The 13,935-nt window shown below is 53.8% G+C and overlaps 1 protein-coding gene across 6 annotated transcripts in view; it reads left to right on the top strand.

Annotated features, from left to right (window-relative positions):
- SEPTIN9 (septin 9) overlaps positions 1-13,935 on the top strand; it is a 136,752-nt gene that overhangs the window by 76,834 nt on the left and 45,983 nt on the right. For all 6 annotated transcript variants that reach the window (XM_088065446.1, XM_088065448.1, XM_014255888.2 and 3 more), the window contains one exon: positions 4,614-5,246. In XM_088065446.1, the coding sequence (XP_087921572.1) occupies positions 4,614-5,246 (633 nt within the window). The remainder of the gene's footprint in view (positions 1-4,613; positions 5,247-13,935) is intronic.

The following is a 13,935-nucleotide window of genomic DNA, read 5'->3' as shown; positions in this document are numbered from 1 at the left end:
GCATGAGCTGCTGGGATTTGAACCAGACCTCTGCCCTCTCTCCCCAGTTTAGAGGATTTCTAAAGAGCAGCTTTAACTGATGGTTAAAGTATGGTTAAAGATGGCTAAAGTAGCTGATGGTGTGTGACCTGCTGGTGCCTGGCTGGGGGGTGACCAGGAGGACACAGTGGCCTCACTGTGCAGCCACCCCCAGCACCGCTGCATGAAATAGAAAGAAAAATCAATGTTTTCTCCTTCTCAGCTCCTGTGCCTGCTTTTGGGGAGCATTTGAGCAGGGTGAAGGCCCACAGTTCTCACCCCCAAGCTCCTGTCTGGCATGGAGCACGTTTGGGTTTTCAGGAGGCCAGGTCCTTGTGCACAGCCCGTGCCTTCCTCACCCAACAGGAGGATTAGCAGTGGTATTTGTGAAGCCAGCCCTGCAGAGCTGGGTGGTGCTGAGCTAAACACTGTGACCTTGAGAGGTTTGCAAAGGTCTGGTCCCCAGAGGGACATTGCAGTGAGCGGTTCCTGACCCTGACATGATGGTGGTGGGCTCTTGCATCTGATGGGAAGCGCTTGGAAATCTCATTTTAGGGGATTTTGGGCTTTCCCTGCCCAAAAGCTGCTGCCTTCAGCAGTGGTGGATTGAGCCAGAGATGTGTAAATGGGTCTGGAAGTGGATGAAAGAAGCACAAGCCAAAGGCAGCGCAGGCTCAGCCCCACATGCACCTCCAGAGGAAGAGAAGGAAGGGTGGTGCTCAACTCCTGCACCACCTTCCCTGCCTAGCTGCCTCCAACACCAGCCAGACAATGGCATGGGCTGGGGGAGCCCTGCTTGTGCCCAAAACCCCCTGCAAAGTACAACAGTGGGGACAGTTGTGCAGCCTGGCCAGCCCAGGCCCTGCTCAGGGCAGGGACACCTTGTTCAGGCTGTCAGGGGTGTGACAGGAGCCCTTGGGGACACGGAGAAATAGCCACAAGTGCCCATGTGGGACCCTGACCCTGGCAGTGGGGTGTGGGGCCCTACAGCCCTGCCCTGCCTGCAGCTCCTGTTTTTGTGAGGAATACGGACACTTCCCTGCAGGAAGCTGGGAGGAGGGTCATCTGCAGCAGAGGCTGTTTACTTTCCTTTCCTGGCTCTGGGCAGGACACACTATTTATAAGTTTTTTTTCTCTTCTTTTGAGAGCTGTTGTGCTTCCTGAGGTCCTTCTCTCTTCCCATGCGAGGAGGAGAGAGGCAGTGCTGAGCAGGGAGCTCAGTCCCTCTGAGGGCCACCACTGCTGAAGGTGACATTCCTGAGGATCGTGTTCATGGCAGGGGGGCTCTGTCTCAGAGGTGGAAACGCAAACCCTTGTGGTCACAGTTCTCCTTTCTCGTGCCTGGCATGTCTGACCTTCTCCAGAGCACGCTCAATTCAGGGCTGTGGCCAAATGTGCCAGCAGGACAAGCTGGTCACCAAAATCCCTGTGAAAGCATGAGATGGACACCCCATCCTGCAGAGTCATGGGTGAGGAAGCTCCTGGGTTGTTCCCAGGCAAGTCAGTGACCTTGCTGGGGAGGGAATGTCACTGGGACCTGGGGCTCCTCATGATATTGCTGTCAGAAACTGTGCTGAGCCATTTCTGCCCCTCTTTGGGGTGAAGGTTCCTCGCCCAGCCCCTCAGTTCATGGTTCTGCAGCTCTGCCTCGGGCTTTTTGAACCCCTTTGTGTCTGGGCTTTGACCTTTTTCTCTTTTCTGCAACAGAGCTCAGAAGGACTTGGAAAAAAGCCAATTTTGGGTGTTGTAATTCAGTCCATAAGTCCGTATCCTTCGATAAGGACAGGGGCTGGCTGTGCTCCAGAAAGACCACATGGGTGGCATTGGGCAGGTTTACCCTGGGCTTGGGGCACTCTGTGGGGTTTAAAGTCAAAAGAAAGGGGCCATGTAGGTCAGCACTGCAATGGAGTTACCCACCATTTCTTTAGGAAGTGGCAGCAGGGCTCAGAGGAGTGGAGATGATGGATGTGGCTCATGTGAGGAGCCCTTGGAGGTCAGCAGAGCTGTTTGTATCCAAAGCTCTTTAGCAGGTCAGAAAGAAATCCCCAAACCACTTGGCACTGAGGGGTCTCCAGGGCAATGTCCATTAAAGAAAGATTCTCGCCAGCATTTCCTTCACTGCTGGGTTCCTTGAGAGCATTTACCCTGTTCCTCAAGACATCTCTCAGGAGGTTATAGGGCTGCTTGTTGAAGGGAAGAGGTGGAGACTGAGCTGGCTGGAGGAGTGACAGGCAGGTTTGAAGAGCCTGACGTGGACAGAACTGTGATTCCATCCCTCAGGGAGCTGCCAGGGCTGTGTCCTCTGCTGCTCTTGCCCACCCAGCTTTGCTAAAGGCCAGGCAGGGCTCCCTGTCGGGTCGTCCCTTCCGCTCTCTTTGTTTCCAGCAAAATGCAAGCTGGGCTTGGCTGGAGCATTGTTTTAAACGTGGGGGTTTGGGGAAAAAAGCCCAGCTGAAATGTTAGTTTCTGGATAAAGTGTGTGATGGAGAAGGGAAACTGTAGAAAACCTGGGCTGGAGGGTCAGGGTTGGAGACCTGAGAGTTCCAACACATTGAAACACTTTCCACTGAAGCTTTCCACTGTGGGGCTTTTTTTGGATTAATTTTTCTGGGGATGCTGAGAGCTGTGACTTGGACACAGACCTGCAGGGCAGGAGCTGTGCCAGCACAGACTGCAGGGCAGGGAGTGCTGCAGGCAGCATCCCACCCCTGTGAGCAGGTGATGGCATGGCTGTGAGAGCTCTACAGAAGTCAGAAAACAGATAAATCTGAGAAAAAGCATTTTCAGTTTTCTTTATTGCCTCCCTCCCTTCTTCTACCACTGTCTGAATATTTCTGAGACGCAAGACATTTTGTCAGGAGGCGCCCTTTGAGGACCCTTCCTGGGTTTACAGGGGGGGTGAGTGTTGTGCTTTGGTGCTTTCCTCTCTCCATGGCCATGTGGTGCTGTCCCCATCAGGCTGACACTGGGGTTGGAGCTCTCTGTGCATCCCTCCCTGCCCATGCCAGCTGGGACCCCACCCCAGCCCATCCCAGACTCCTGTTGCTTCCCAGCAGTTCTCATGCTGGGGTCTGACCCACACCTGGGGGACACGGGCGTGTGTCCATTCACGTCTGTCTGTCCCTGAGCCCAGAGGGGCTTTTGCCAGGTCACTAAAACAGAACATCCTGGGTTGGTTCCTGCTCTCAGGCTCCTCAGTGCCCATCCAGGCTGGTTTTACAGCCTGGGGTTCATAGTGAGGAGTTTTGGGGCATTCCCCCAAAAGGGAAAGCAGCCCCAAGTCTGTATCCTCACATTTTAACCCCTGGCAGTGTCCCCAGTGCGCCCCAGCTCCAGGGCCCTGCTTTCCTCATCATCTCCTCTGGGTTCCCTGTGCTGCTGCCAGGGGATGTCAGCGTGGCTGTCCCAGCCCCTGCTGCCAGGACAGAGGTGACATCTGCTGGTGTCAGCGGTGTTGGAGCGGAGCTGCCACGTGGCTGGGTCCCCTCCTGTCCCACCGGCTGGAGCCAGCAGTGACCGATGGCTCCTGTCCAGCAAACGGATGTGTCCGAGGGATGGAGGGTCCCCACGTCCCCAGGCCCTGCCCTGGGCGGTCACAGCAGCCCTGGAACATGGATGCTTCCATGGTGGCTCCTCTCCAGCTCCACCCCAGGGAGGGGAGGACCTCCCAGGAGGAGGCAAGGCTGGGCTCCAGTCTCTCCCTGGATGGCCTGTGGGATCTCAAGCCCAGGTTTTTAAAGGCTAAATCTCACTGCTCCTGTTCTGTTGTTGTGAAGGATGTGTGGACTCATTGCTAATGATTGTGCTGGCTGTTAGCAGTGTGGCTGTCACCACACCAGCTCAGCCTTGCCTCCTCTGGGATCCCAAGGCTGTGCCTTACCCTGCCCTGACCCTGTGCCTGCCTGGGGGTTCTGCAGGGATCATGGGATTTACAGCCTGTGGCTTTTTGATGGAATCCAGCAGTGATTCCCTTTCTGTGGAGTTCAGCCTTTCGTTTTTACCTGTCTGGGTCCTGTAAGGAGCAGAGATCAGTTGTCCCTTTCCTTGTATCAGGGTTCCAAGTACATGTGCTCAAAACACTTCAGTCTTTGGTTCATGTGGTCTCTAGGTTTGCTTTTAAGGATAGAGCTTCTGTGGCCACCACCTTTGGTTTTCTTGCTGCATTTATGTGGATTTGGTGCTCTCCTGTTTGGATTTCTCCTGGATTGTTTTCCTGTTCCCAGCTTGGACTTTGCTGGCAGTGCTCAGCAAAATCTGTGCATCCCTTGGATGTGAGAGGGAAAGCGAGGTGTTGGAAGATCTCTGTCTTCCCCCAAATCCAGTGCCCTGCTCCCCTCTGAGTGTGGGACGGAGGGCAGTGTGGGGATGATTTCTGCTCTGGGGCTGAATTTCCTGGCCCTGATTTGTTTTATTACTCTGTTTTTAACGTGTCTGAAGAGGCAGGGCCTTTAATCCCCAGCTGCTTAAATGGCTTACAAATCCTGGAATGAAGGAGCAGAAATGGAGTTATGAGCCTTGTGCAGTGTCTGTAAGCATCTCTGGAGACACTCAGGTGGATGGTCACTAAATCCTGAACCACTTTTCATGTTTTTCAGCTCTGAAAAGATCCTTTGAGGTCGAGGAGGTAGATCAGTCTTCAAATTCCTCCACCCCACAAAGACGGGCCCCGAACACCCTCCTCAGGTCCACCGTGTCCAGCTCCACGCAGAAGTTTCAGGAACTCGGCGCCCGGAATTCGGAGCCGTCCGCCCGCCATGCGGAGCCCACAGTCCAAAGGTCCCCCAAGCCCCCTCTGAGGAGAGTGGAGCTCTCCGGACCCAAACTGCCCGAGCCGGTGTCCAGAAGAACAGAAATCTCCATTGACATCTCATCCAAGCAGGTGGAGAACTCCACCTCGGGCTTGTCGCGGTTCGGCCTCAAGCGAGCAGATGTGGGGCACAAACCCCCCGAGCCCGCGGCCAGGAGGACTGAGATCACGCTGGGCAAGCCCCAGGAGCCGGGGCTGCGGCGGGCGGGGGCGCCGGCCTCCAAGATCCCCGAGCTGCCGCAGCGCAGAGCCGAGCCCGCCAGTGCCGCCGCGCCCGACGCCGCGCCCCGGCGCCTGGACATCCAGGCCAAGGCTGCTGAGGCCACACGGCCAGCGGAGAGCTCCGAGCACGCCCAGCCCCAGCAGGCAGAGCCCAAACCGCAGCCGCTGCCCGTGGAGAGCCTGCCCAAGAGGGAAGAAGGTGAGTGCAGGCCTGGCTGAGGCTCGGGCTGGTCACTGCCTCGGTGTCCCACGGGAGATGCCGAGTGCTGCCTGCTGCTCTCTCAGCTCCTGTGGTGATGCCTCTGGAGGCTGCTCTGAGCTCTGTGCTCACGTGTGTCCACACGCAGAGCTGGTACCCTTGGGCTTATCCTGCCTGAAGGAGCTGTCGGGTTCAATCAGAAATTCTGTCCAGTCTAGAAGGAAAGAAAAAAGGAAATGCCAAAAGCCTGGGTGCTGGGAAATGACAGTTCTGCCAGCTCAGGCCCTGCCTGCACACCCACAGACCCTGGCAGGGCTCCGAGGTGCGGGAGAGGTGCTGGCTCTGGAAGTGGTGTTGGGATATTGTTGTTTGGTGGTGTTGTTTATGGTTCTGGGGCAGGAACCGCCTCTTCATTAGCAGAAGTCAGGGATTTTTGACCTTGGAGACAAAGTCTAATAACATCATGGACCAGAGCCACTATTAAACTGGAGACCTGGCTTATATTAGCCCTATCTTGTTTTCAATTAGTTCCATATTAAAGCCAGCTTCCCTCCCTTACCAGCTGTCATTTATTCTCCATAATGTTTCAGAGATTTTCCTTTCAGACCTGTTAATTACTTTTCCATTCTCCATCCCCCATGATCCTGTGAGGGATCCAGTTGTTGGATCGGGCACCCCCTCCCTCCCCACCCTGTGCCTCTCCCTGGGGGCTGTGGGATGGGGTGGGGTGGCTGAGCTGACCTGGGAGGTCCATGCCTGGCCCTGGAGCTGGACCAGGGGTTCCATCCCCTCTCCTGGGTGCAGCCCTGTGGTCAGGCCCTGCAGAGAGGCCAGGCTGTGGTGTGTGCTGGTGTGAAACCAAGACAGGAGGCAGCAGAGAAGCTGATATCAGAAAGTGTTTTTTTCTTACTGTGCCTGCTGTAGGTGTGGCTTTTCTCAGCTGGGCCATCTCCAGCTGGGCACAGCCGAGCTCTGAGCCCCAGCCCCAAGGATGGGGTTTGTGTGAGCCCCCTGTCACCCCCAGCTGCTGTGTGTGGTGCCCAGGAGGCCCATCCTGCCCTGTGGGTGGGTGCTCAGCCTGGTCCTGCTGGGTCTGGGCTGCTCTGAGGGTCCCAAGCTCTGAAGCCCACGGCTGGTTGGGCACTTTAAGAGCAGAGGGCTGGCTGAGCTGCTGAATCCTGCAGCTGCCCAGGGAGGGGAGAGGGGGGACAGCTGCTGGGATGAGTGTTACCCCTGAGCCCAGCTGTCTGAGTCTGCCCTGCAGCACGAGCCAGCCTGGGTCTGGTACAAAAGGGGCTTTCAGTCCAAATGTCTCCAAGAATCATCTCAGAATGGTTTGGCTTGGAAGGGACCCTAAAGATCATCTAGATCCAACCCCACTGCCACAAAGAGCCAGAAGACAAAGCTGGAGGGGTCGTGAGGGCTGTCTCCTTTTCCCTGGGTGTCAGCACAAGGCTACAGCCCAGGGTCACTGCCAGAGCACATGTCCCCTTCCTGATCCTCCATTGCCATGACTTGAGGTAGCCCTGGTCACACAGGACCCCATTTTGGGATGCTCCTCCCCTTGGTCCACAACACCCACCCTAAGGTGATGCTGGGCAGGTGCGTGGCCTCTCTCCTTGTTGCTGGTGCAAGAGCACAGAGAGATCTGGGGGGGCTGCACAGGGACCCTCGGGATGCCCCAGGATGGGTGCAGGCTCATTGTCAGTGCTCACCAGCTCCACTGCAGCTCTGGCCCCACCACAACCCCCAAAGGAGGACGCTGCCTCTCTGGTGCCTGCAGCAGAGACAACGTGTGGCAGCTCCTGCTCCAGGGTCTGGGTCAGCAGGAGATGCTCCTGGAGCACTGGACACCCCTGGATCCCGTTGCTGGTGGCTCTGCAGCACAAACAGCTGAGCAGGGATGCAGGCAGCTGCCTCCAGCTGCCCTCACTCCTGTGCTGGGACTTGCCTTCCCCAGCTGTCAGGCTCAGCTGCCTTGGCCTGCTGCTGAAGGTATGCAGGAGAGCGTGTTGTGCAGGAAGGGGCCGGTCAGAGGAGAATAACAGTCACAGGGAGCTTGGCAGCTCAGAACAAACCACAGAGGAAAGGAGTAATTTCAGTGCTGAACTTCATTAGGGTATCTGAGCCCGCTCCAGAGCTGGGCTTCCCGAGGTGTGAGGAGAGCAGGAGGTGTTTAATGGGGAAAATAAGAAATTAAGAAATATTCCTCCCCATCAGTGTTCTCCCTGTCTGAGTCTTTGGGCTCTTTTACACTCCCTGGGGAGCATCTGCTTTGTTTGTGCTGCTATAACATTGAACTGGGCCATTAGTGACAGAGAGATGGGACAGAGGCACCCATCCCTGTGGGATGTGCCACCGCAAAGGTGGATTTTGTGTCCCCAAAATCTCCAGTGGAGATTTTGTGTGGCTGGTGCTCCCCAGCTGGGACAAGGAGATGCAGTGGGATGACCAGGTGGTGTGGATTGCCAGAGCAATGTGTGAGCTGGGCTGTGCAGTGGGTGCAGGCAAGGGAAGGACATGCAGAGTGCAGAAAGAGGCACAAACAATTAAAAATAGCCTTAAAAACAATGTGAGGGGAAGGGCTGTTTCTGAACCCGCAGCCTTGGGCACTGTGGGAGGCTGTCCTTGCTGTGCAGGACTCGCCAAATGTGAATATCCAAATGTGAGTGGGTGGGGGTGACCTCTCCCGGGCTGTGGGCACTCCCAGGCCCAGAGCACTGGGCTGGGATGGAGCTGGCAGAGGAGGATGTTCCTGCCCTGTGCTGGCAGGGCAGCTCTCAGCAGGGCTGTGGTGCCAGTGTGGCAGGAGATGGTTCATCCCTCTGAGGAGAGGATCAGGGAACTTCATCCAGAGAGACCCACCTGCCCTTTGCAATGGAGGGATCTCGTGGGATCCTCGGGAGCTGGATGAGGGACAGGAGAATCCTCAGGAAAAGCCACATCAAATCTGTCATGGGTGATCCTGCCACAGCATCCCATTCCACTGTGCTTCTCATCCCTGGCACTGTGCTTGTGTGGTTGAACATCTTGGCCTTCTCTTGTTCCTTGCAAAGTCTGGTGGTTGGGCTTGGAGAGCGAGGAAGGCATTGCTGGCCCCAGAAAAGTGAATGGTTTCCATTTTGGTTTAATAGTCTGTTTCTAATTCCCCCAGTCCGTCGATGGCTCGGTGCTGGGTGAAGGCTCAGTTCTGGGATCTCAGGGGATGGATTGGAAGCACTCCCAGATGAGAAGCAAAAGCTGGATTGTTCTGATGCTCCTGTTTGTCTCCTCACCAGCTGCTGTGGTTGCCCTGGCGCTGGGGACAGCACTCAGCCAGCGATTCAGGCTCTGTCCCACCACTGCTCCTGCTCTGTGGGCCTTCATGGCAAGAATCCTCTGGAGTTTGTTTAGATAAATCAAGGCAGATATTATGAAAAACGGGAACATTCACCTAAAACAGGGATGTGACCTTCCTCTGTGTCCCAACCTGGGTCTATGCAAAACAGTCTGAACATCTCTGAGCTTTCAGCTTCATTGGAGTTTTTGTCCCATGGCCCCTTTGGGACAGCCACACAGGGTGCCAGGTGCACCCTAAAACTCATCAGGGTCCCCCCATTTATTTTGCTGCACAACAAGCAGGGCAACACCAGGAGAGCAAAGCAATTCAACTGTTTCTACTCTTTTTTCCAGCTAGAACCCTTATGGAAAGACTTCGCTTTAGAGCTCACATAGAGCTGGGTTAAAATTTAAACAATAAAAAAAAATACTTAAAAATAGAAAGAAGGAAACATTGAGATCCACTGAAATCCCTGTGAAAGCCAAGACCTGTTGCTGTGTGCTGGGAAGTCGTGGTGGGGGCTGCAGCCTGGTGCCCTCCCACAAGTTTCAAGCCCCAATCCTGCCATGGGGATGGAGAAGTGAAGCCACACAAGCCTTGGGGTGGCTTTTCTCCTGTCCTGTGCTGCTAAGGTGACACCAGGTGTGGGGCTGCAGGGGTTATAGGGATTTGGACAAACACAGCAAGGCTCCCTGGGATGGAGAACCCAGGGCTGAGTGGAGATGCAGTGAGTCACCCTTTCCAGCTCTCTAACAGTACAAAGAGATTAAAGCTGTAGGGAAATGTTTCCTCCACAACCAGCTGACAGATTCGGGCTAGGTTATGGGCAGTCTTTTTTTGTTCTTGTATTATTTTTAATGGGAAAATTCCTACAGCCCAGGAATGGAGAGGCTGAGTGGGAAACGCTGAGTCTCGGTTTGTGAACCGTGTGAATGCAGGTGCCAAAAATGAGATAATCTGGAAAAATCTAGACCTGCAGTGCCTGTGACTTGGAAGGAAGAGCGGGAGCATGTGTGGGGGAGAGGAATGTGTCCCATCACAGAGACACTGCCTGATCCAGGAGATCCAGGACACCGTGTGCATGGGGAGGGCACTGCCTGATCCCCCTCCCTGCGTGTGCCCCTTGCTGTGTTTCGAGCTGTGTTTTGGGCTGTGTTTTGGGCTGTGTTTTGGGCTGTGTTTTGGGCTGTGTTTTGGTTGTGGTTTTGTTGTGTTTTGGGCTGTGTTTTGGGCTGTGTTTTGGTTGTGGTTTTGTTGTGTTTTGGGCTGTGTTTTGGGCTGTTTTGGGCTGTGTTTTTGTTGTGTTTTGGGCTGTGTTTTGGGCTGTGTTTTGGCCTGTGTTTTGGGCTGTGTTTTGGGCTGTGTTTTGGGCTGTGTTTTGGTTGTGTTTTGGGCTGTGTTTTGGTTGTGGTTTTGTTGTGTTTTGGGCTGTGTTTTGGGCTGTTTTGGGCTGTGTTTTTGTTGTGTTTTGGGCTGTGTTTTGGGCTGTGTTTTGGGCTGTGTTTTGGGCTGTGTTTTGGGCTGTGTTTTGGTTGTGGTTTTGTTGTGTTTTGGGCTGTGTTTTGGGCTGTGTTTTGGTTGTGGTTTTGTTGTGTTTTGGGCTGTGTTTTGGTTGTGGTTTTGTTGTGTTTTGGGCTGTGTTTTGGGCTGTGTTTTGGGCTGTGTTTTGGGCTGTGTTTTGGTTGTGTTTTGGGCTGTTTTGGGCTGTTTTGGGGGTGTTTTGGGCTGTGTTTTGGTTGTATTTTGGGCTGTGTTTTGGTTGTGTTTTTGTTGTGTTTTGGGCTGTTTTGGGCTGTGTTTTGGCCTGTGTTTGGCCTGTGTTTTGGGCTGTGTTTTGGGCTGTTTTTCAGGCTGTGTTTTGGGCTGTGTTTTGGTTGTGTTTTGGGCTGTTTTGGGCTGTGTTTTGGGCTGTGTTTTGGGCTGTTCTGGGCTGTGTTTTGGGCTGTTTTGGGCTGTGTTTTGGTTGTGTTTTGGGCTGTGTTTTGGGCTGGTTTGGGCTGTGTTTTGGTTGTGTTTTGGGCTGTGTTTTGGTTGTGTTTTGGGCTGTTCTGGGCTGTGTTTTGGGCTGTGTTTTGGGCTGTGTTTTGGGCTGTTTTGGGCTGTGTTTTGGGCTGTGTTTTGGTTGTGTTTTGGGCTGTGTTTTGGGCTGTGTTTTGGGCTGTTTTGGGCTGTGTTTTGGGCTGTTTTGGGCTGTGTTTTGGGCTGTGTTTTGGGCTGTGTTTTGGTTGTGTTTTGGGCTGGTTTGGGCTGTGTTTTGGTAGTGTTTTGGGCTGTGTTTTGGTTGTGTTTTGGGCTGTGTTTTGGGCTGGTTTGGGCTGTGTTTTGGTTGTGTTTTGGGCTGTGTTTTGGTTGTGTTTTGGGCTGTGTTTTGGGCTGTGTTTTGGGCTGTGCTTTGGTTGTGTTTTGGGCTGTGTTTTGGGCTGTTTTGGGCTGTGTTTTGGGCTGTTTTGGGCTGTGTTTTGGGCTGTGTTTTGGGGTGTAATATGGGCACTGGGTGACGTGGCTGTGGTGGTGCTGCATGTCTCTGTGTCCCAGGAATGTCCCCAAGCTCAGTGGGTTGTGTTCATCTCGGCTCACACTGGCACACACGTGTGCCCCTTTGCCTGGGGGTTGTTGTGTGGGTGCTGTCCCATGTGGAAGCTCCAGCTGGGCAGGATACACCCCAGGAGATGTCCACTGCAGCCAGCCAGACCCAGGAGGGTTTGTTTGCCTTGCTGGAAGTCCCTGAGGGCCCATAGGAAAAGCAGTGACCTCCCCAGTGCAGCTTCATTATGCAAAGGGATAGTTTCCCACAGGAAACACCACGGTTCCCACTTCCTTCCTCTGCCACACATCATGTCTGGGACCAGGAGAGGGCAAAGCTGGGGATGCTGCATCCAACATCAGAGGGACCTGGAGCTGCTGGAGAGAGCCCAGAGGAGGCCGTGGAGATGCTCCAAGGGCTGGAGCCCCTCTGCTCTGGAGCCAGGCTGGGAGAGCTGGGGGTGCTCACCAGAAGAAAAGGCTCCAGGGAGAGCTCAGGGCCCCTTGCAGGGCTTGAAGGGGCTCCAGGAGAGCTGGAGAGGGACTGGGGACAAGGGATGGAGGGACAGGACAAGGAGAATGGATTCCCACTGCCATTAAATGGGATATTGGGATTAAATTCTTCCCTGTGAGGGTATTGAGGCCCTGGCATAAGGTGCACAGAGCAGCTGTGGCTGCCCCTGGATCCCTGAAAGTGTCCAAGGCCAGGCTGGACGGGGCTTGGAGCAGCCTGGGATGGTGGAAGGTGTCCCTGCCATGGCAGGGGTGACACTGTGTGGTCTCTAAGGTCCCTTCCTACCCAAACCAGTCTGTGATTCCATGCTGAGCTGCAGAGTGACCCTGGCCCTGGCCTTAATGACCTGCCAGCCTCTTCCATGGCTGGGGTGGGTCTGTGGGCGAGGCTGTGTGTCCATGCCATCTCCTCACCTCCTGAACCTTGCAGGAGGGATCCAGGGGTGAACCTGTGTCTGTAGAGGTCAGAGCCTCCTGTTCCAGACAGAAGGTGACCGACTGCAGGGTGCCCTGGCTGGGGCTCAAGTGCTCCAGGGTGAGAGCCCTGAGCACCCTCAGGAACCTTTGACTCCCCTCTGTGGTGAAAACTGGGGCAGCCCCTGGACAGAGGTGCCTTTGCTGGCTGAGAAAGGGGTGAGAGCTCCCGCCTGCCGTGGGCTTTGTGTTCATCCAAGTGGTGCTGAAAGGCAGAGGGAAACGCAGCCCTGGCTGAGGGGAGCATGTAGGGACCAGGCCCAAGAGTTTCTCTGTTTATCCTGTGGTATTTGCATGTCTGCAGCCCGTGGCAGTCGTGCTGGGGGAACATGCTCCCCACCCTTCAGCTCCTTTGGATCCTCCAGCTTTCTCACATTTAGGTTAATCATCCTACAGGCTGATAAGACAAATAAAATCCGTTATCTCGGCCAAGATAAAACAAAGAGTTTGCTTTGATCTCCTGCAGTAAGGCCTGGCCGCTGGTTTTGTGACTTCTCTGCTGTCTGCTGGGGGAGGGAAGCGATGGCAATGGTGATGAACCTTCTGTAATTAAGGAATTGCTCTCTTTTAAGCTATTTCTAGACTGCTGTCCCTGCCTGAGATGTTTCTGTTGGCCAGTGGTTGAAGGGACACCATAGGCTGGGTGCAGTGCCAACTCCATAAACTCTGGCAGAGGACTGAGTTGAGATTATAGAGAGATAACTTTGTTTTGAGAAGATCAAACGTTGTTGTGAGCAAAAAAAGATAAGTTGACAGCAAGGCAGTTGTGTTCTTTACACTCCTCCAGCAAACAAACAGACACAGAGACACTTCTACATTGTCCAAAATGCTGTGGTGAAGCTGAAATGAAGGTGGCTATAAATGGAAAAAGCAGCTGGTCTTGGATTGCAGCCTGTGCTCAGACTTCTTTGGGCCCAGTTTTTCTTACATCTGTTCGAGGTTTTAAAGGAGGGATGTGAGGAGAGAGCTGCTTTCCTTTGGGTTGGTTAAATTTGGGTCACTCATTTCATTGATCTTCTGAACTGGTCTCTGCACAGAAGTTCCCAGGGTTTCTGTAGGGTCACATGAATCGATACTTCACCCTCTTGAATAATTTTGGTTTATCTTGGCACGAAGGTAACGCCGGGAGACAAAGCTGGACCCAAGGGCCTGGTCCAAAATATTCTGCAAACAACGAAACTTTGCAGATGTTTATGCATTTATGAAAAGCAAATAATTTTAACAAACCATTTAAGGTTGCTGTGCCAGCCCAGGAGTGACAGTGTGGGCATTTGGGGTTGCTGGGTTTGTGTCATGTGCAGTTTGTTCTGTGTGGAAGCTGTAGGCTGGTTTTTGCATGGCAAAGGCCATTTGTCCAACAGGAATGAAGGATGGCTGAAATGAAACATTTTTCTACACCTTGAAGTTCAGAGGTTGATGATGCTCTGTCAAATATGAACATAACCTTGGATTTATGTTTAGCTTTTCAACCCTTGAGATGTCCAGGGTTTGTCTGAGTCAGGTGGTCTTTCCCAGGTGTTCTTCTCTATTACTCCCACAGTCAGAGATGGAGGTGAAAAGGGATTTGCAGCAGCACAGAACTGGGTAGGGCATTAATCCCTCGTTCTCATGAGTGCTTGAGAGCCCCCACAGCCAGCCTGGTCCCCTTGGGTCAGGTTGTTCTGTTGCTGTGGATGATCATTTGCTGAAGTGTGTGTGTGTCAAGCTTTTCTTTGATGCTTATCCATAGTACTTTAACTTTTTATGGTGGCTCTGCCTTCCCCCTTTTCCCCACCATGCTGCACATGGAGTGGGACAGGCATTCCTTCCCTCTTTCAAAGAAAAGCTTGTGGAGATCTCAGAATAAGAAGATTAGATGGG

The sequence above is a fragment of the Pseudopodoces humilis genome, chromosome 21 (genome assembly GCF_049639895.1).
Source record: "Pseudopodoces humilis isolate 2021_Gansu_Grassland_sample_001 chromosome 21, ASM4963989v1, whole genome shotgun sequence".
Taxonomy (NCBI): Eukaryota; Metazoa; Chordata; class Aves; order Passeriformes; family Paridae; genus Pseudopodoces; species Pseudopodoces humilis.
This window is presented reverse-complemented; position numbering and strand designations above follow the sequence as displayed.